Source organism: Lipotes vexillifer, unplaced genomic scaffold (assembly GCF_000442215.2).
Source record: "Lipotes vexillifer unplaced genomic scaffold, Lipotes_vexillifer_v1.1 scaffold329, whole genome shotgun sequence".
Taxonomy (NCBI): domain Eukaryota; kingdom Metazoa; phylum Chordata; class Mammalia; order Artiodactyla; family Lipotidae; genus Lipotes; species Lipotes vexillifer.
The window spans coordinates 4,245,813-4,269,800 of record NW_006774067.1 but is presented as its reverse complement, the minus strand read 5'-3'; the positions used below and the strand labels follow the sequence as shown (position 1 = coordinate 4,269,800).

The window sequence follows — 23,988 nt, the reverse complement described above, 5'->3', positions numbered from 1 at the left end:
TTATATGGTTGATCCTCTGTTTCAACATGCTGAAGTGCTTGTTAATAGTAGAGCAAGTATTCCATAATTATTTCCACATAAATCTTAAAAGATAATAGTGCTTTACTTCCTCAGCTCACTTTTTACTTTTCCCCTTGTCTTTATTAGTCCCATTGGCTTTTATATATAAAATGTTATGAACCGTGTCACTTGTTAGCAAAGAAAGTTAAACAAAAAATGGTCTCATACCCAATAGTTTACAGTCTTTTGATGACATCAGGGCCAATCGCATATATCATTGCAAGTTATATATCTGACAGATACTCGCTGAAATAATAAATTATTTAGTGTTTAAATATGACATTTAGGGGGAACATGATAGGTACAAGAAATCTCTCTTTACTGCATTGTCAGCTGTCAGCAGAAAGGCATATTGCATAAGGAAAGTCAGAAATCACACAAATATATTGTGCATCTACTGGGTACCAGGCTGGGCATATAGATGCTGGTTAAATAGTGGTAAACAGGAATCACAGGGTCCTCACTCTCATGGAATTTACAGACTATGTGGGCAGTCAAACTAGTAAACAGGCAATTATAACAGTGTGATAATTGCTCTTATATGGTGAAGCATGTAAGAATATAAGAGGGGTGCTTGACTCAGAATTAGGAAGGGGGTGAGAATGGGCAAGAAAGGATTCCCGAAGGACATGCAAACTTGAGTCCTGGAGATTGAATTGAATTTAAATGGGCAAAGGAGAAAAGAGTGTGTAGAGAACTGCTTGTGCAGGGAACTAGAAAAGGGAGAAAATATGCATTAGACATCTGCAAGAAAGGTGAAAATGGTTAAGTTGAGGCAGGGGGCCAACAAAGTAATGGATGGGATTGGAGAGGTACAGAGGGACCAGACTATGAGGGACACCTTTAAGATACATTGAGGTATGTTTGGACTGTATTCTGAAGGCAGCAGGGATTCATATGTATATTTGATGAAAAGTATTCATGCATGACTGCGTGAAAGAGATGAGATTTGAAAGGGACAAAGCAGAAGTAGTAGCAGTAATAGTCATCTGGGCAAAATAGAGTGGCTGTCAAAGAGCTAAAAGGAAGGGGGAATATTAGGGGGCTATTTAGGATGTGGATCATTACCTGAATGTGGTGGAAAGGGAGAGAAAGGCATCAAAGATGACGCCTTGGTTGAGGTGGATGGAAGGGTCATCCCTGGGGAAGGGCTCCCAAAAGGAGCTGATATAGGGGAGGACATGAGTTCAGCTTTGAACATGACTCTTAGTCACCTGTGTGTCATCTCGAAGATATTGGATTTGGGTCAGCAGTTGTGTGCACAGATATGGGGTTTGGACATGGGCTGGAGTCTCTGAGTTCCAGTGTTTTGATTTATTAAGTGTTGATGATAACATCTAACTCATAAATGTCATCTTGGGATTGAATGAAATAAAATATAAAGCAACTTAGTGCTAAAAGGGAGGCAGATGTTGTTTTCATGTACTATGTTCTTTAATTATTATCATTAATGATGCTTTTGCTTTTGTTACTCAGTTTTCCAACCTGTAACCTGAAATGATTAATAAGATTATAGCAGCTACTGTCTAGTGAATAGACATTACTGTGTTAAGCACTCTTCGCTTTTTAACACTGTACAAATATTAAATCATTTATTTCTCAGAAAAATTCTATGCAGCAGGTACTTTTATTATCCTTATTTTCTAGATGTGAAGACAGGCACAAAGAGGTTAAGTGATTTGCCAGAGATCATACAACTAGGGACTGTTGGAATATGGATTTGAACAAAGACAGACTCCCATTCCTGCACTTTATGTATCAGAATATACTTTTGCTTAACATGCTTTTAACTTTTTTAAAAATAAATTTATTTATTTATTTGGCTGCACTGGGTCTTCGTTGCTGCGCGCGGGCTTTCTCTAGTTGCGGTGAGCAGGGACTACTCGGGCTTGTTGCGGTGTGTGGGCTTATTGCGGTGGCTTTTTTTGTTGCGGAGCACAGGCTCTAGGTGTGCAGGCTTTAGTAGCTGTGGCACGCAGGCTCAGTAGTTGTGGCGCACTGGCTTAGTTGCTCCGTGGCATGTGGGATCTTCCCGGACCAGGGCTTGAACCCGTGTCCCCTGCATCGGCAGGCGATTCTTAACCACAGCGCCACCAGGGAAGTCCCTGCTTTTAACTTTTAATCAGTTTATATTGTTGGTTATGTTCCTTAAGAATATTCTAGTGGTCATCTTTGTTTTACTCTTTTCAACAACTCTACTGTTTCTGAAATACTCTGTATAGAGAACCCACAGTTCTCTTTACAGTGTTAATATTAAATCATTCTTCTACTTTATATTATGTCAAATCTACTGCTGATTGACTTTCATACATATAAATATAAATTTTCATTTCAGGTTCATAACTCCAGCCATGTCCATATTCATTGACTTGTAGGTTTGACCAGAACTTAAAATCTTCTTATTCAATCTCATACCAAATATCTGATTCATCTTATCAAGTGGTTATTGTACCAAGACTTCCCCAGTTTCAGTCGTAGAAACCTTCCTATACAAATCACATCTCAGTATTTCTAGTTATTCTCGGTAAACTTCTCTCCACCACTGTTGCCCCAGCACCTGGTAAGCTGCCTGGCACATGCAAAGTGCACCATACATTTTGTGGAATGGACAAATAAATAAATGATTGATCATCAAAAAACCACACTCACTGTTCTTTTAAGTGGTTTTGTAATTCTACAAAGACAAAGCAAAATTTCCTCAATTCAAAATATGACTATATTTGTGCAAGAGGAAGGTTAAAATTACTAAGGAAAACATTTGAGTTTTTTAACAGAGAAAAGAAGTGACATATGTAGGAGTCCAGTAACACCCGAAAACTGGGGCTGCTGGGAGTCCAAGAAGGCATGCGATCTGCCTTGAATACTGAGGCAGACAAGTTGGAGCGCCTTCCTAAACTTGGATAATTGACATTCCAGCCTGCTTGAAATGTAAATTTGAACTTTATTCTGAATTGGGGAGGGAACCAAGAGCTCAAGTTGATGATCAGTATTGGTCCAAGGTCAACTCATATCATGAACCGTTGGATTTTTATGATCTGTCTGTGAAGAGAAACCTGTAGTTATGTATTGGACCTTTCAAGGTCTATGTAGTATTCCTTTGTTCCCTCTTTTGGATTATCCTAGCAGCACTATACATAAACAGAATCCAATAATAAATAGTTCTCATGTTAAAACTTTATCATTATGGCATTATTATTATTTATTTACAATAAAATTTAAATTTATGTTTCATAATTCCTATTTTCCCCAAATTTATTCACTTAAGTGCTAAACAAGCATAAAAAATAATTCTGACAACTAAATCTGAAATAGCTGATTTAAATCCTGGTCCTTGAGTTCTAATTGGAAATGCCTCATGTGGCATGTTCAAAGCCAAGGTTAGGATTCAGACTGGTCATTCAGGCTTGTATTTTTTCAGTAAAGTTATTCCTAACACCTGATGACAACGATGAATTTGTGGTTGCTAAGTTAGTGTTGAGTACTGCATCTCTAGGAGTCTGATTAAGTGGGAGTTGCCATTCGCTGTGCTTTGAGTTACCAAGAAAGCTGAATCTGTCACAGGTGCTACAATTTGTATTTCAGAAAATTTGCTTCCCCAACTTTAATTATCCCCAAAGTACTCCACTCTACATAAAGTACTGAAAGGAGTCAGCAAAATTTTTCCAGTTTTAGTACTGATGTAAATTAAGATTTTGTCTACTACCTAGGTGTGGCAGAGATAATGGAACTTCAGATGAAGGAGGGGACACTGTTTCATAATATAAAACACTGTTGTCTATTGATTTTTCTACTTTGGAATCAGAAAAAAAAAAAATGCCAAGTAGCCATAACTAAATAACACATTCAGTGACATAAACCATGCTTCTTAGAAGGGAACAGACATGAATCAGAAAGTGTGTACATTAAACTCCTAATGATTGAAAATGAGAAATGTGAAGTCCTAAGCTCAAAAACGTTAAATAAACTTAGGATTGACCTTTTCTTATTAAATATTAATATGAGTTTCAAACTCATGGAAGTGTGTATATATCATTTTTGTATCAGGCAGCCTGTCCTTTGCAGAGAGACAGGGAACTGGACAAGTTGTGGAGATAGTCATCACCTTTTTGGCAAAACAATCCCTCTTCACATCAGTATATATCAGTCAGGTTGTTTTTTTCCTTTTTCCATAAAACAAGCTATTTTTTCAACACTTCAACATGAAAGCCTGATGAGAAAGTTTCCCCTAAATATTTCATTGCAGAGGTAGTTTTTTCAAAATTTCCTGAGTTTGACTTGCTGAATTAGAGGAAGATCTTTGACCCTGGAAAATCCATAAGAAGTGATTGTGGCTATGAAAATAAATTTTAAGAGATTAGTATTGTTTGATGATTTAATTAAGAAATATGCTATAGTTCAATCTCTTTGGAATATTTTAAAATGAGATTCTTCACCTTTTTTGCACGTCTTTATCTTGTGTTAAGGCAGTTCCAACAAATGGAAATGGTTAACCGAATTGAGAAATAAATGTGTTTACTGGAAATTGCTTAGCCTTTGAATTGTAATTACAATTTTATATTCTTTGTAGGATTACTTAACTATTCATAAGTATGGCAATGCAGCCAGAAATGATCTCTGGAATACACTATCAGAGGTAAAGTATAGGAAGCTTGAAAGCCAAAGCCTCTTCTTGAATATTTGAATTGAGTTTATAAAACATTCATAACTTTTACTGACACTGATGGTTTGTTTTTACTTTTTATATTTCCCTTTTCTTGATATTGCTTTCTTGTTTTATATTTGATGTATTATATTATAAGGATAATGAGGTTTAAAATTAATTCAGCTACAATGGTAGTTAAAGATACCTTGCCTACTTTCAAACATGATAATACTTCTGAAATATAATTTTAATAGGGTGTCAGATATTCATGTTTGAGTGAAATATAGATGGTAAAGAACTTTTTCTCTTTAAGTGAATGACAAGTATTTAAGTTTAATACTAGACATACTGGGGATGCTTAAAGATGCTGCAAGTAAGTACTTGCTTTAACAATAAAATATATTTCATCTTCCATTAGGTAAAAACTTTAATGTTAATAAAGTTTTTATTTATATATATATATATATATATATATATATATGCATGAAGCTTAAGCTAAGGCAAGAAGATTAATTTTACTAACACATTATATTAGTTTCACCGATTTTAAATGTTTTCATACTTAAGTAAATCATAAAAGTAAACATGAAAATGGTTTAATGTTAATTATGTTTATAGTTTATGTTTATAAAATTAATTTATACAATTTTGGTTATAAAGGCTTTAAAAAGGAATGGAAAGTATGTAAATATACAAGAAGTAATGGATCAGTGGACACTCCAGATGGGTTATCCTGTTATCACCATCTTGAGAAATACAACAGCAGAAAATAGAATAATAATTACCCAGCAACATTTTATTTATGACATCAGTGCTAAAACTAAAGCACATGAACCTCAAAATAACAGGTACAACTCTGTTGCTTATGTGAAAACATTGCTTTTGTTTTTTATGTTTCACTTTGCATTTTAACATTTTAAAAAGAATTGATAACAGAATTATGAAAAGTACTCGAAATATAGCTTTCATTTCTTTATTTACATATGGTATTTTCATTTTGAACCCTCTTTTACTCCCATTTCCAGATATTTTAACTATCAAGGTGACAGCATGCTAAAGTTATTTTGTTTAAGAAGACAGGATTTAAATTATCATGGTCATTTAAAACAATAATGTGTGTTTTGTTTTGTTTTTTTACTTTTCCCTGTAAATGTTTGTTGAATTAAATTTAAGAAAGTTAAAATACTTTGAAGTGGATTAAATGGTATTAAGAAAACCAAGATTTGTAGAATAGACAAGAACAGAAACTAACAATCCAGAAAGACTAGTTAAACAAAAACCCCCAACCAGACTAAATAGTGTCTGAGCCAGAGGAACTCAAACTAGATCCATTTAAAATGGTCTAACTATCAATGCCACTTAGTATTAAAATACATTCTCTTCCCTCACTTTTAGTGTCTAAAAACCATTAACACAACATACATAGAATCTGACTTGTTACTTTAACTTTCATTTGAAATTCTTATTTAATTACTGAAAACTCAGCATGTAATTCTTTTCTAGTTCATGTTTTCCCACTCCTTTGTGCTTTATTAAAGCTGAGCCAAGGAAAGATAGAACTTAAATCATTTCATTTTATTTTTTTCTAAGATATCTGGATAAGAGGTTGGGAGCGGGACAGGGAGGGTTGGAGGTCAAAATTAATAAATAAAATGAGGTGTTGGGATTAGACTGGTCATGCTGGTCTCCCATTTGGAATATTAGGAATCTGATTTTATCATCCATCAGTATCTAGGATATGTGAAGCATGCATTAAGCTTTCTTTGTTATCTCTAAGAGGAATGAAAATCATACCTAAGTAGCGTAGCTCCAAGACAGGGTCCAGGTAGAAGTAACTGAGAAATTCATGAATGTTTTCTGGTGACTAAATTGGGAACCCACTTAAGAAAGTATTGTCTTAAATCTCCTGCTCATTATATACACTGTCCTTCAGCAGACTGCCCTTGTAACCTAACTGTTTGCACCTGTGGAATACAGGGTATTATCCTGCCACACTGTCAGGATCTGACTGGGTCAACCCTTCACCCACCCTGGATTCCTCACAGCTGCCAAACACTGCTTCTGGCCAGCCACCCTCTGGCCCCAGGTGAAACCTGCTTAGGCATGAACCCTGGCCTTGTCGGGAAGTACATAAAAACTACTTGACTGTGGCAAAGTTAGAGAGATTCAGGCCTTGCCTTTGAGAATGATCATTCTTAACACAAGCATCACTGATGCAGAAAAACATAAAGGACATGCAGATGACAGAACAAATTTTGAACAAAAATAGTCTGTCAACCTATAATATGAGCCAGATGTATCGGCCGCAAGTCTGACTCTTTAAAGGAAGACTTTCTCCCAGGCTGTATAGGTATATATACCTATACAAAGCTTTTACAGAGCTTTACTTTTGCTGGAGTTATAAAATCATATGAATGGTTTTGAACGCTGAGAACTTGGCATAGAAAATATTGAGTGAGATAATGCATGGCATTCCATCAGTCTCAAAATTTATTTTATATCTTTTGAAATAATAAAGTTTGCAGTTGAAATTTTAGTATTCAGTTTTATATTATTGATAATTTAATTCACTATAACATTGTGGTCAAAGCTTCAATACCAATTCTATCTGCCCTTTGTCTGTAACCTTCTTAGGTCTTTATCATATACTGCAAATAGTTAATGCAGTAAAACATAGTGCCCATTTACGCCAGGAAACCCATGAATTGTGGATATTTTCTGTGACGGTATAATCAATTCTTTGTCTTCAATTTTGTAGAGGACACTGGAATATCACTACAACATGCCTAGAACATTTTTAATGTATATAGTAATCATATTTTTCATATGTGGTAGCTATATTACAGCATAGAAAGAAAGGTCTTTATATAATAATTGCATAAAGTTAGTTGATATGTGAAAGTGAGTAAAATATTTGCTAGCATTTTGGTATTTGGGAAATTGTGAATTTGTGTAGCGTTTTTTTCTTTATAAAGTTAATACATTGTAATGTTCAGTGATGTCTCCTATACATATGGAGCTTCTTGGAGTCCTGTGCTACAGAGAATTATATTTATCTCCTTTTGTTTTGGGTCCAATGATAGCAACCTTGGAACCATTTTTCATGGCATCTACATTAATGCTTCACTAATATTGGTACCATTTTTTAAAAAGTTTTTTCACTCCAGCTAAAATAAGTACCTACGCTTTTCTACCTTAACATAATCATTAGAATAAACATTGCTTTATTATAAAAATGTGACCTACGATGAAGAGAGGTAGTCCCAGGGACTGTTAAATAAAAAATATCTTGGGGGTCTTTTGAAAGTGCATTGTTTTTGTTTTTTTCCTCTTAAAATGAGATGACTAAAATTCAAGTTAAACTTAAGGGGCGGGGGCACAATTTAATTTCACAGGTTCTTTTTTCTAGTTTCTTTTTTTTTTTTTCCTTGCGTTATGCGGGCCTCTCACTGTTGTGGCCTCTCCCATTTGCGGAGCACAGGCTCCGGACGCGCAGGCTCAGTGGCCATGGCTCACGGGCCCAGCCGCTCCGCGGCATGTGGGATCTTCCCGAAACGGGGCACGAACCCGCGTCTCCTGCATCGGCAGGCGGACTCTCAAGCACTGCGCCACCAGGGAAGCCCTCTAGTTTCTTTTTTAACATAACTCACTGCAGTTTTGGATTTTTTTACAGCATACCACACAGAGCTTTTCACCCACAATGTTTAGGGTCTTCTTCTAGCCTTTTAAGTTGTAATCATAAAGCAACATAATTGCCATGCTTTCTTTGATCTTAAAAATGAAATTGGTGGAAAGATCAAATATGTGTTGTTTGGAAAGTTAAGGAAAACAACTTGTATAGTACTGATAGTATAGCAATTCAGAAATAATATAAACTTCAGATGTGCTTGGTGATTTGTAATTTTTACTTTGGGACAATGTATAGATTTTGTGTATACATACATGTGCGCACACACACACACACACACACACACACGCACAGAGAATAGAGGCCAAAAACATTCTTAGGAAAAATATAGAGGGTATTTTTAAAAATTTACAAAATGCCCCAATGTTTGTATTGCAGTACCTTAAAGTTAACTCCTTTTTTGCATCTGAACACTGCTATACAGTACAGTGTCTGCAATTTAGGAAGTTTCTTGTATGTGGAATTGTCTGTAAGCAACAATGCAGGTATTGGTATGAATCTCTCCTTCTTGACTTTAGAGACTTTTGCTAAAACTCAAAATCAAAACATATCAATTTTTATTGTAATTTCTAGTTTCATTATTTAGAAGGGTACAGTTTAAATAAATGTAAGATTATAAGTATGTTATATTAAGGGCAAATACTATTTCATAAACATTTTATGATCATGCTACAAAAAAGACACATTTATCCTTGAAGAGTTTTAAACATCTTCAATTTTATATATTTCTGGCCCTTTAACTGATATTTATTTGCCTTCAAAATTTAGTTGCCCCAACTCAATATAGACAATCTGTACTAAAAAAATCAATTGCATAAAGTTAATCTCTGTCTTATTATAGACTGATAGTTCCTTTTATTTTACTTCAGTTCAGTCTCATTCAATCCATTTCAACCGCAATTTATGGAAGCATTTCATTTCCAGGCTTTTGAAAGATCTTAGGTACACAAAAGTGAGTTCATAGTTTAATTCGAGAATCACATGCAGAGTCAGGCATTGTCTCTTACCTAATAATTTCAGTTAATCAAAAAGATTCATTATTTTTAGAGAACAACTATATATATTTATATATAAATTTATTATATAAATTCTCTGTATCTTCCTAACAGTAAATCCATTATAAATACTTGTGGCATATTCTTGGTATCGTGTTATGAGCTTGGGGATATTTGTTAAAGAGTGTACATGGGTTGGCGTTCACCAATGTCTACCCTACAAACAATACTTGTTTCGCTACAATAGATTGTTTATTTCCTGATCAATTGTCCAGAGTCCATTCAGTATAGCAGCATGTCTCCACATAGGTGGCACTCAGAAATGTTTGTCTGATTAAGTATAGCATATACTTTTAAAATTTAGAATCTTAAACATATTAACTTTCTATGTTGGAGATAGCAGTTGGTATAACACTAGGAATTTCTTCCAGTCTTCCATTTGGATTTTTGCTATTACTAAATTCTGATTATTGTGAATGGGAGACATGAAATGATAAAATAATAATCAAATTCCACATGACAGATTTGGAGATGTCCTCCCCCATCAAAAGACATATTCATTCTATTTTTAGCTACATACCCCCAGACATGTTCCCTGAAAAAGTCTCAATTCTCCATTAATTCTCATAGTTACTGAGCTCATAGAGTATTCTTATAGTTTTCAGGTCAGAAATATTTTTCTCATACTGCATATTGTTGACTCTCTCTGTTGCTAATAGTGCAATGATTGGTTAACATAACCTGGCTATATTTTAGGGGAACAAACTGTAGTCATTGGATTTTATTGTAAGACTATCCAATTTATCTCTGGTTGCTCATTTGAGGTTAAATTGATATTATTTCACGTACAAGTTTAGGCCTAAATTTTTATCCTATAAAAAGTCATGTTCTAGAAAACGCTTTTCTTTAATAGCTGAAGACTCATGACTGATCCCTGCACATTGGTGGTTGATCTCACACATCAATTTGGAAATTCCATTTCAGAAAACAAAGCATTGTGTCCCACGGTGTTCTTTGTATTGATCTGGATTTTAGGGGGATCTGATCAGTTTTGCTTTTTGTCCCTACTTTGCTAAATAACTTTATCTGTGCTGTATTATCCTTTCTATAATATCTGACAAAAGTGGTTTTTAAGAATAGTTAAAGAAGTAAATGAGGAGAATGTTGAAATGTAAATGCATGAAACCACTGGAACGGGCATTAATCTAATGCAGAATCAAGTAGAAAGGAGTTATTTTAAGACTTTACTCAATATATGGTGCAGCTCAGATTTATAGATTTTAGCTACTTTTTATTCCTCATGTAAAATTCAAATCTTTTTTTCCAAGATAAATTGTTTTGTTGGTAGTCCACCTTTTGTGTTGAAATTAAAACTCTTAGAGGCCAAGTCTGCTTAGCGACATTGAAAGAGTGAATTCATCTTCTTGGCCTATTCCTTACATTTATGACTGGGGAATTTAAAAAATTCTCCTAAAGAGAATAAGAAAAATCACATAGGAGGTGCATAGGAAATGTTGTTTGTTTGTTATAACCATTTTTATTCTTAAAGTTTCTCTTTTATTTTGCAGTTACCTGTGGCAGATCCCATTAACTGTTGTGGTAGGAAATAGAAGCCATGTGTCTCCAGAAGCAATTATTTGGGTGTCTAACAAATCAGGTAAAAAATATATTCTCCCCTGATAATTTGGTTTCAGATAATTGTTTAGCAACTCAACCTCTTGTATCAGCTGTTATAAAAATGTGAATAAAGACAAATTAGAAAGAGAATATAGAGGAATTACCTCTATAAATTTAAGTATAATATAGTATAGTTTCTACATAGTCTAATTTCAGTCCGCTGATATAATTATTAAATTTATTTGTGTCTTTGACGGTAAAGAGAAAATTTAAATCTAAGTACTTGTAGTACTATTCTTAACTGCTTTAAACTGCACCATTTTATAGTCCTGAATATAATAGAATTACAGTCGTAACTCCCAATAGAACAGTATGCCAGATACTGAAACACAGGCCACATTTTTAAATTCCATTTTCCAGCTATCTTCTCTTTACCAGGCAGGCTCTTTAAAGAATGGGTGAGGCAGTATTCTCTGTAGAATTAGCTAATTATAGGGCCAGAAGGGAGAGGCTTGCTAGGTCATGAAACCATCCCTTAGGTAGGGTCAACTCTCAAGGAGCAGAGAAAGATGAGATTCTATTCTATTTCTAAATATCTTCAAATAAGATAGTTACCTATTTCAATTCACTGTCAGAAAGCTATTTCTTGAATCCAATCTAAATGCTTCATACTAGAGTGTGAAACAGGTCTCTTTTATTTCTGTTTTCCATTGAATTGAAGAAAAAACCAATTATCATCTTTTATGTAACATTTCATTTAGATTTAAATGGTCAAATATGTTCACATTTTGTTTTTCTTACTCCTTTCTCACATTCTGCTACTTTATATTTTCTTGATATTTTGTAAGCGTAATTTAAACAACCACAAATCTTTTTTTGAAGTAAGGTGAAGTATAAATAAACAACAAAAATATTGTTTCTCCTCCCCAGTCTTGCTCCTATTAGGGAGATGTAAGTGCTTAAAATACATACACACATACATATAAGAAAAAGGTCTCACAGCAGAATCTAATCTGCTTAACAGAAATATAAACACTGTTTTGCCAGTTGAATTTTTATTCAAATTTTCATGTTGTTGTATTTTTAACACATCATCACATATTATGAAAATATGTGCCGGGTGTCAGGCCGGAGCCTCTTAGGTGGGAGAGCCGAGTTCAAGACATTGGTCCACCAGAAACCTGCCAGCCCCATGTAATATCAAACGGCAAAACATCTCCCAGAGATCTCCATCTCAACGCTAAAACCCACCTCCACTCAATGACCAGCATGCTACAGTGCTGGACATCCCATGCCAAACAACTAGGAAGACAGGAACACAACCCCACCCATTAGCAGACAGGCTGCCTAAAATCATAAGTTCACAGACACCCCAAAACACACCACCGGACACAGCCCTGCCCACCAGAAAGAAAAGATCCAGCCTCATCCACCAGAACACAGTCAGTAGTCCCCTCCACCAGGAAGCCTACACAACCCATTGAACCAACCCTACCCACTGGGGACAGACACCAAAAACAATGGGAACTACAAGCCTGCAGCCTATGAAAAGGAGACCCCAAATGCAGTAAGTTAAGCAAAATGAGAAGACAGAGAAATATACAGCAGTTGAAGCAGCAAGGTAAAAACCCACCAGACCAAACAAATGAAGAGAAGATAGGCAGTCTACCTGAAAAAGAATTCAGAGTAATGATAGGAAAGATGATCCAAAATCTTGGAAATACAATGGAGAAAGTACAAGAAATATTTAACAAGGACCTAGAAGAACTAAAGAGCAAACAAACAACGATGAACAGCACAATAAATGAAATTAAAAATTCTCTAGAAGGAATCAATATCAGAATAACTGAGGCAGAAGAATGGATAAGTGACCTGGAGTTAAAATAGTGGAAATAACTACTGCAGAGCAGAATAAAGAAAAAAGAATGAAAAGAATGGAGGACAGTCTCAGAGACCACTGGGACAACATTAAACACAACAACATTCAAATTATAGTGGTCCTAGAAGAAGAAGAGAAAAAGAAAGGGTCTGAGAAAATATTTGAAGAGATTATAGTTGAAAACTTCCCTAATATAGGAAACAAAATAGTCAGTCAAGTCCAGGAAGCTCAGAGAATCCCAAATAGGGAAAATCCAAGGAGAAACAAGCCAAGATACATATTAATCAAACTACCAAAAATTAAATACAAAGAAAAAATATTAACAGCAGCAAGGGAAAAACAACAAATAACATACAAGGGAATCTGCATAAGGTTAACAGCTGATTTCTCAGCAGAAACTCTGCAAGCCAGAAGGGAGTGGCAGGTCATATTTAAGGTGATGAAAGGGAAAAGCCTACAAACCAAGATTACCCAGCAAGGATCTCATTCAGATTCGTTGGAGAAATTAAAACTTACAAGCAAAAGCTAAGAGAATTCAGCACCACGAAACCAGTTTACAGCAAATGCTAAAGGAACTTCTCTAGGCCAGAAACACAAGAGAAGGAAAAGACCTACAATAACAAACACAAAACAACTGATAAATGGTTATAGGAACATACATATTGATAATTACCTTAAATGTAAATGGATTAACTGCTCCATCTGAAGGACATAAACTGGCTGAATGGATACAAAAACAAGACCAACATATATGCTGTCTACAAGAGACCCACTTCAGACCTAGGGACACATACAGACTGACAGTGAGGGGATGGAAAAAGATATTCCAAGCAAATGGAAATCAGAAGAAACCTGGAGTAGCAATTCTCATATCAGAAAAAATAGACTTTAAAATAACGACTATTACAAGAGACAAAGAAGAACACTACATAATGATCAAGGCATCACTACAAGAAGAAGATATAACAATTGTAAATATTTATGCACCCAACATAGGAGCACCTCAATACATAACACAAATGCTAACAGCCATAATAAAGGAAATTGACAGTAACACAATAATAGTAGGGGACTTTATCACCACACTTTTACCAATGGACAGATCATCCAAAATGAAAATAAATAAGGAAACACAAGCTTTAAATGACACATTAAACAAGACGGACTTAATTGATATTTATAGGACATTCCATCCAAAAACAACAGAATACACTTTCTTCTCAAGTGCTCATAGAACATTCTCCCGAATAGATCGTATCCTAGGTCACAAATCAAGCCGTGGTAAATTTAAGAAAATTGAAATCATAATCAAATATCTTTTTCGACCACAACACTATGAGATTAGACATCAATTACAGGAAAAATCTGTAAAAAATACAAACACATGGAGACTAAACAATGCACTACTAAATAACCAAGAGATCACTGAAGAAATAAAGAGGAAATAAAATAATAACTAGAAACAAATGACAATGAAAACACAATGACCCAAAACCTATCATGTGCAGCAAAAGCAGTTCTAAGAGGGAAGTTTATAGCAATAAAATCCTACCTCAAGAAACAAGAAACATCTCAAATAAACGACCCAACCTTACACCTAAAGCAATTAGAGAAAGAAGAACAAAAACTGCCAAAGTTAGCAGAAGGAAAGAAATCATAAAATCAGAGCAGAAATAAATGAAAAAGAAATGAAGGAAACAGTAGCAAAGATCAATAAAACTAAAAGCTGGTTCTTTGAGAAGATAAACAAAATTGATAAACCATTAGCCAGACTCATCAAGAAAAAATGGGATAAGACACAAATCAATAGAATTGAAAATGAAAAAGGAGAAGTAACAACTGACACTGCAGAAGTACAAAGTATCAAGAGGGATTACCACAGACAACTCTATGCCAATAAAATGGACAACCTGGAAGAAAAGGACAAATTCTTAGAAATGCACAACCTTCTTAGACTGAACCAGGAAGAAATAGAAGATATGAATAGACCAATCACAAGCACTGAAATTGAAACTGTGATTAAAAATCTTCAAACAAACAAAAGCCTAGGACCAGATGGCTTCACAGGCAAATTCTATCAAACATTTAGAGAAGAGCTAACACCTATCTTCCTCAAACTCTTCCAAAATATAGCAGAGGGAGGAACACTGCCAAACTCATTCTACGAGGCCACCATCACCCTGATATCAAAACCAGACAAAGATGTCACAAAAAAGAAAACTACAGACCAATATCACTGATGAGCATAGATGCAAAAATCCTCAACAAAATACTAGTAAACAGAATCCAACAGCACATTAAAAGGGTCATACACCATGATCAAGTGTGGTTTATCCCAGGAATGCAAGGATTCTACAATGTATTCAAATCAGTCAACGTGAAACGCCATATTAACAAATTGAAGGAGAAAAACCATATGATCATCTCAATAGATGCAGAAAAAGCTTTTGACAAAATTCAACACCAATTTATGATAAAAACCCTCCAGAAAGTAGGCACAGAAGGAACTTACCTCAACATAATAAAGGCTATATATGACAAACCCAGAGCCAACATCGTTCTCAATGATGAAAACCTGAAAGCATTTCCACTAAGATCAGGAACAAGACAAGGTTGCCACTCTCACCACTATTATTCAACATAGTTTTGGAAGTTTTAGCCACAGCAATCAGAGACAAAGAAGAAATAAAAGGAATCCAAATTGAAAAGAAGTAAAGCTGTCACTGTTTGCAGATGACATGATACTATACATAGAGAATCCTAAAGATGGTATCAGAAAACTTCTAGAGCTAATCAATGAATTTGGTAAAGTAGCAGGACACGAAATTAATGCACAGAAATCTCTTGCATTCCCATACAGTAATGATGAAAAATCTGAAAGAGAAATTAAGGAAACATCCGATTTACCCTTGCAAGAAAAACAATAAAATACCTAGGAATAAACCTACCTAAGGAGACAAAAGACCTGTATGCAGAAAACTATAAGACACTGATGAAAGAAATTAAGGATGATACAAACAGATGGAGAGATATACCATGTTCTCGGATTGGAAGAATCAACATTGTGAAAATGAGTATACTACCCAAGGCAATTTAAGGATTCAATGCAATCCCTATCAACCTGCCAATGGCATTTTTCTCAGAACTAGAACAAAAAATTTCACAATTTGTATGGAAACACAAAAGACCCCCAATAGCCAAAACAATCTTGGGAAAGAAAAACGGAGCTAGAGGAATCAGGCTTCCAGACTTCAGACTACACTAAAATGCTACAGCAATCAAGACTGTATGGTACTGGCACAAAAACAGAAATATAGATCAATGGAACAGGACAGAAAGCCCAGAGATAAACCCATGCACATATGGTCACTTTATTTTTGATAAAGGAGGCAAGATATACAATGGAGAAAAGACAGCCTCTTCAATAAGTGATGCTGGGAAAACTGGACAGCTACATGTAAAAAATGAAATTAGAACACTCCCTAATTCCATACACAAAAATAAACTCAAAATGGATTAAAGACCTAAATGTAAGGCCAGACACTATAAAACTCTTAGAGGGAAACATAGGCAGAACACTCTATGACATAAGTCACAGCAAGGTCCTTTTTGACCCACCTCCTATAGAAATGGAAATTAAAAAAAAATAAACAAATGGGGCCTAGTGAAACTTGAAAGCTTTTTCACAGCAAAGGAAACCATAAACAAGACGAAAAGACAACCCTCAGAATGGGAGAAAATATTTGCAAATGAAGCAACTGCCAAAGGATTAATCTCCAAAATTTATAAGCAGCTCATGCAGCTCAATATCAAAAAAACAAAGAACCCAGTCCAAAACTGGGCAGAAGATCTAAATAGACATGTCTCCAAAGAAGATATACAGATTTCCAACAAACACATGAAAGGATGCTCAACATCACGAATCATTAGAGAAATGTAAATCAAAACTACAGTGAGGTATCACCTCACACCAGTCAGAATGGCCATCATCAAAAAGTCTACAAAGAATAAATGCTGGAGAGGGTGTGGAGCAAAGGGAACCCTCTTGCACTGTTGGTGGGAATGTAAATTGATACAGCCACTATGGAGAACAGTATGGAGGTTCCTTAAAATACTAAAAATAGAAGTATCATATGACCCAGCAATCCCACTACTGGGCATATTCCCTGAGAAAACCATAATTCAAAAAGAGTCATATACCACAATGTTCGTTGCAGCACTATTTACAATAGCCAGTATATGGAAGCAACCTAAGTGTCCATCAACAGAGCAATGGATAAAGAAGATGTGGCACATATATACAATGGAATATTACTCAGCCATAAAAAGACACGAAATTGAGTTATTTGTAGTGAGGTGGATGGACCTAGTGTCTGTCATACATAGTGAAGTAAGTCAGAATGAGAAAAAAAAATACCATATGCTAACACATATATATGGAATCTAAAGAAAAAGTGGTTCTGAAGAATTTAGGGGCAGGACAGGAATAAATAAGCAGATGTAGAGAATGGACTTGAGGACACCAGGAGGGGGAAGGGTAAGCTGGGATGAGTGAGAGAGTGGCATGGACACATATACACTACCAAATGTAAAATAGATAGCTAATGGGAAGCAGCCGCATAGCACAGGGAGATCAGCTCAGTGCTTTGTGACCACCTAGAGGGGTGGGATAGGGAGGGTGGGAGGGAGACGCAAGAGGGAGGGGATATGGGGATATATGTATACGTATAGCTGATTTACTTTGTTATACAGCAGAAACTAACACACCTTTTAAAGCAAATATACTCCAATAAAGATGTTAAAAAAAATGTTAGGAAAGAAAAGACTTAAAATAAAAGGGAAATTGATGCTGCAAATTCAAAGTAAACATTAAAAATGGCATAATGATATAACACTTTCCTTAAATATTAGCTCATATGAAAGTTACAAGCCTAAAAGAGAGCATTTTTTTTTTTAGTCCCCTCTTTACAAATGAGAAAATTAAGGCTTGAGAAATAACTTGCCGAAAGTGTCTTAGGAGGTTGATTTTCTTTTCTATGTTTATTTACAACACACACACACACACACACACACACACACAAGATTTTAATACTTTGGTAGGTTACTTTGCAGATCTGTCAGTTTTGACACTTTGCCACTGGATACACAGGAATGGTTCTCTGTATTCTCTACAGAGCATTATCTAATTTTATTCTCACAAGAGTCCAGTGAGAAAACTAGTATGTTATTATACCTGAATTTGTTTCACACTGTTACCCTTATTACCCTGGTTCACTTTTTTATGTGTTTTAAATTCTGATTGTTCTTCAACCAGCCAACACTGAGTAGAAAGATCTGATATCCTTTCTCTTTTTATTCCAAAAAGATAAAGATATAAAATACTATAAAATGACAACTACTCTTTGCCTTGATATAATCTAAGTCTTGTGCCATTTTGGATATATTCTAAATATAAATTTTAATTGTTATTACGAACACTTGAAATATAACTTCCATACTTTTTTATTATGGTACTCATCACATACTGTACCTCATTAGGCTATTGAAAAAGATCTCTTTAAAATTCATTTCTTGCCGTTAGTTAATTTGAAGAACATTTTAGAGATATAATTAAGTAGAAAGAAAAAGGTATTTAAAATCTATTAGAAAACTTTTCAGGGAATCATTTCTCCAAAGGTTTCATTTATAACAAAGGTGTAAAAATATTCATGAACAGTAATAACCTTCAGGTTTTAGTTATTAATTTAATAATAGAATACTAAAAAACAATAGATGCCTGCCTTTCTTTTTCTTCTCAGACTAGACGGTATAGTGATTGTTTTCCTATTTTAGTTGGTCTCTATTCTACGTATATATAGTTGAATTCAAAAGTTCAAAAAACTAGAACCAAGTGCATCACATGAAGTTAAGTTATGCCATCTATCTAAAATGTCAGGAGGAAGTAACTTTAAAAAACAGATTTAATATCATAGAAATCGATGCCCATTTCAAAATTGTAGAAAGTTTAATCATGTGTTCATATATTAAACCCAAACCTTTAATATTGTAGTTTCTTTAAATAATAATCACTTCTTAGATGAAAATGATTAAACTTGTTCTTAACCTATGTGAATTCAATAACAATTTAAATATGTTTTGCTATAAAAATCTTATTCCTGAAGACAGAGTTAGGGTTGCTCAAGGGAAACAATATCCTCAATATTTCAATCAATTTTTCTTCAGTGAATTCAGACATGATTAAAATCTCTCTTTATGAGGACTTGTTTTTTAAATGCCATTTTTTAGATTGTTTTTTTATTTTTACATCTGTAAAATTGGGTGACATTCTAAAGCTTCACAGAAATTGTGTGGATAAATACATTAAATTTTTTAAAAACCTGCAGATATAAAGTATGAGAAACTTGGGAAGCTATAAATATTTTAGAGCAATATCTGACAGATTTATTTTCCTAAGTACCACAGATTAAGCTGGGTAAAATTTCAAACTAAGAAAACTATCCCCTTCTGCCATTGAATCATAGAATTAGAAGGGACCTTAAATGCCATTACTTGGCCTTTAGGTTATAAGTTCTACTGAGGACAAAAGACGATCAGTGGCGTAAGTTCAAACATTTATATATAGGAAAATTTTACAAGAAGTTTTTGTACTCCTTTTATAATTCTTGTTTCCCAAGTTATTTCCCCCTTTTTCAAATTAATATAAGAATATGAATATGTATACAGTATCATATACAATAAAAACGTTATACCATCTTGTATCAACAGAGTATGCGTGGTAAAAAGGGCACAGAAGTCAGGATACCTGAGATGCACCATCTCAGACAATTCAATTAACCTGTCTGAGCCTCATTTCTTTATCTGTTCTAACACATACTGTTAATAAAGGTGTCAAGAAGTTGAAGTGCTCTTTGAAACATTAAAGATTAGATATTTATGTTTAAGTATTTTTTACTGTATTTCTGAAAGTTGATAATGTGTAACATGCATTGGTTACATTAGCCCACCCCATTCTAAACGTGAACAATGAATGATCTTTAACATTCATTCATTAATTTTTGTGGTATAACCTCTTCTTGTATGGCTTTTACTTAAGAGAAAGTACTCTGTAAATTCAGCACTTAAGAGAAGTAAAAATAAAATTTGTTTTGTTGTCTGATGTGTAAAAACCTGGATAATAGAGTGAGAATTAGAGGTTGTACCTCTTACTCAGAACTGACATGAATGGTTTCCATGATGCATTTTGTGGTTTTGAGTCACTGTGGAAATTAGATAGACGTGTGTGTGTGTGTGTGTGTGTGTGTGTGTGTGTGTGTGTGTGTGTGTATGTATGTGTATAAAATATGAATTTTAAGTAAACTTCATACATTATGCAACTTCTATGAAGCATGAGTCCTGAGGGCAGCAGCAACAAAATAATTAGAATTGTAAACTATGGTTCTGGGAAGTCAATAAAGGCTGCCATTAAAAGTGAATGAGTCAATAAAGGCTGCCATTAAAAGTGTATCATATTTGAAGGGGTTAAATATGTAAGTTATAAGATTACTTTTACTGGCTTCCTTTAACTGAATTAACCAGTGAATATAATCAAGTTACCATTTTCCAAAGTGATTCCAATAAGCAGAATTTATTATCTTTGTTCTAATTATATGTAGAAATATTAGAGTCTTAAATAAGGTTCCTTTTTCCAACATTATTGATGATCCTGGAAAGTCTGTTATTTATTAGCACATCCCAAGAAAGCACAAGGAAAAGGGTAAGAAATAACTGTGACTTTCAAATAAATGAGCCTTATTATTTTAATCACTTTCTTGCTGAATAAAATAAGTAGAATGTGCACCTGAAGCCTTTTCCACAGATACATATACAATGTAACTGGAAGCCACATGAATACAGTAGTAGATTTCTTGGTTACATTTATCTTGAGAAAGAAAATTATATATACATAACAGGGTTTTATCAAGAGTAATAATGAGTAAGCTACTAAAGGTTTTCTAGCAAATTCTAGCTATAGTGATTAATTGACTAAAGAGTAGATTTCAATTAGGTATTTAGGATGGTGTCCTCTTTTAATTATTGGTACTGTGATATCTGGTATTAAGAAAACATACTTCACTCTATTTTAACCCTTAAAATTGCAAATCTCTCTTACCCCCTAAAATGCTGTTTTCAGAACACCACAGAATAACTTCTTTGGACAAAGGAAGCTGGTTACTGGGGAACATCAATCAAACTGGCTATTTTAGAGTCAACTATGATTTAAGGAATTGGAGATTATTAATTGATCAATTAATCAGGAACCATGAGGTAAACTGGATTTACTCATCAAAGATCTGTTTTGACATATGAACATCTGCCATTTTAATCCTAAGTGATTCCATTTTTTTATTTTTGGTTGACCTCATAGGTTCTCTCTGTCAGTAACCGAGCAGGTTTGATCGACGATGCCTTCAGCCTAGCCAGGTATGTTTTCCTGTGGCTCTCCACAATAAAACTCATGCCCTTAAGACTTCCTTTGTTAAGCTAAATAGTGTATATGTATTGAATAAGAAATCTTTTAAAAATAATTTCTGTCTCACACCCTTTGTGTTTGGATATGAATTATAATCAGTGTCCCAAATTCTTGATCAATAGTAGCCATGGGGTATTTCTGAATCAGGAGAAGCTTGATCAATTTTTGCCACAAGTTCAATTTAACACTCAAGATTAATACTCTTTTTACAATTTCATTAATGAACTCTACAAAATGACCATTGTGCCATATTTAATTTTTGATGTAAAGTACCTTGAAGCATTGGCATTTTTTTCATGACATATACTAGTATATCTTTTTTTTAATGTATTTTTGAATGTGATTCATTATGAAAATCTTGCGCTGCAAGACAGAAGTAAATATTCTACTGGGTAAAGCTGTTCTGGACAAAATATATATCAACCTTGTAGCAGAAGTTATAGTACTAGTTATAGTAATATTTGTGTGATTTTCATAGTTAGATTTATAATGTTAAAAATCCTTTGAAAAGTCATTAAATAGCTATTCCTTTAAAGTAATGTTGATCATAAACCCAAGCTATTTTACTCAGTTTTGAGGCTAAATAGTAAAATAAGTCAGTCCTTTTAATATTTTGTATTGTTCACATCAAGTATAGTTTTAATTTTAATAATCTGATATTATGGGACAAAAATTTAGAAATGATAGAGGTGGAGGAAAGCCTGACAAGATAGTCATATGTGGAGATAAAGATTAAGTAAGATATGAAGACTTTGAAGAAAGCATTAGATATAACATGAAGATTATTTTGACATAGAAGTTTAGAGAGTTCAGAAAGCCAGTAAGAGAGTGTACTTAATGTAACATTGCCCTGAGAGAGAAGCAAACAAAAGAGAGCTATGTTGAGTTCCACAAGGAAAGCTTAGGGAACTAGAAGAGAACTAATATTACCAGTTAACTAAACACATAAATTTCCAGGCACTGTTCTGTTTTACATATAGTAATTTGTATAATTTTCACAACAACCTTATGAGATAAGCAGATCTGTATTTATTATTATTATTCCCATTATATAGATGAGGAGACTGAGGGTCAGAGAAGTCAAGTAACTTACCTAAAGTCATATAGCTAGTAATTGACAGGGCCAGGGCTTCATATATATGCAGTAATAGAAGAGCCAGGTAATATAGGAAGATTGAGGGGATTTGAAGTGGTAGTTCATATGAATCCTTACGTGTTTGAAATGATGGTGAGAAAGCAAACAAGTAGTGATATCCTAAAGAGAGAGGGCAGATGGAAAGATGGAAATTGAAAGGATCTTTGACTCATCTGCATTAAATGATAGAAGCTATTTTTTAATGAAATATTTAAATTTTAGTAGATGATTTTTTTTTCCAGAGTTAAATTTCTTGTTGTCTAATACAGAACATTGCTTTCAATAACAGTTTTGGAAGCCTTAAACATTTGAAGTAAACAATTTCATTATCATTTATACAAATTTACCAGGGGAATGTGCAAATCTCCTTGAATATATATTGAAATTTGTTCTATTGATCATGAGATAATTTTCATATTAGTATGGAAGTAAATAAACACAAAATTAGATTTATTCTGCATTTACTTGGAAACACCCTGCAGTCACTTGGAGTTAAGGGTTATTCACATTTCAGTGTATTCTAGTAAATGTTTCAAAGTTTTGCTACCAACCTGTGTCAGTCTTCTTTCAGTTTCCTGAACACACCATGCTCCTTTTGGCTTCTTTATAGATAACAAACAGAAGAGTAGCAAATATTTATCAATATGTATGTTCCAGGTACTGTACTGAGGCTTTTATGAATGATTTTGTTCAGTCTTCTCAGTAAACCCATGGAGTGGGTGTGGTTACTGCAGCCATGTTATAGCTGAGTCGTGGAGGTTGAAAGGGGTTAAGTCTCTTAGCTAAGGGTGCACAGGTTTCAAGTGAGGGGTGGAAGGGTGACATTCAACTGCAGATAGTAGCACAGCAGCGCTTATGACGTCAGGTCAGGGTGACTGCCCATTACATGAAATTCCTTTCCACTCCCCTTGTCTGTTGGGAATATTGCTATTCACTTAAAAGTGAAATTTCACTTGCACAACCTTACCTGAAACCTATCTGTCCTTCCCAGAAAGAATAAGGTGTCATCCTGTGGATCTGTACTTTAGCAGTTGTCACCTTGTAGTTCAACTACTTTTCTGGGTCCCTGTGATTTTGGGGTGATCTTGAGGGTAGGGCTTTGTCTCATCCTTGTATTACTACTGCCTAACTTAATCTTTGGTACAGGATTATACCAATATATATTTGTTGAATGAATTGCTAATTAACTATTAATTATTCAAACTATAAACTTTCAGGCCCACTATCTTTTTGTGCAATTAAGTACACATATTCTAGGTATTTTTTATGGTTGTTTTTTAAATATATAAAAACCACATGAATGCGTTCTAGTTGTAGTGATTAAAACAAGAGAGATAACAATGTGAAAATTTTCTTTTACTCCTTCCATGACATGCTATAGCTCTTAGCCTCCCTCTTCACAGATAAAATTAATATTTGATGTATATAAATCCAGCCTTTTTTTTTTTTTTTTTTTTTTTTTT

At 34.3% G+C, this 23,988-nt stretch overlaps 1 protein-coding gene across 1 annotated transcript in view; it reads left to right on the top strand.

Moving 5' to 3' along the window:
* Positions 1–23,988, top strand: part of TRHDE (thyrotropin releasing hormone degrading enzyme) — a 409,484-nt gene that overhangs the window by 313,228 nt on the left and 72,268 nt on the right. Inside the window, exons 8-12 of the mRNA XM_007448769.1 lie at positions 4,628–4,693; positions 5,363–5,550; positions 10,954–11,042; positions 21,052–21,185; positions 21,286–21,341. Coding sequence (XP_007448831.1) covers positions 4,628–4,693; positions 5,363–5,550; positions 10,954–11,042; positions 21,052–21,185; positions 21,286–21,341 — 533 coding nt within the window. The remainder of the gene's footprint in view (positions 1–4,627; positions 4,694–5,362; positions 5,551–10,953; positions 11,043–21,051; positions 21,186–21,285; positions 21,342–23,988) is intronic.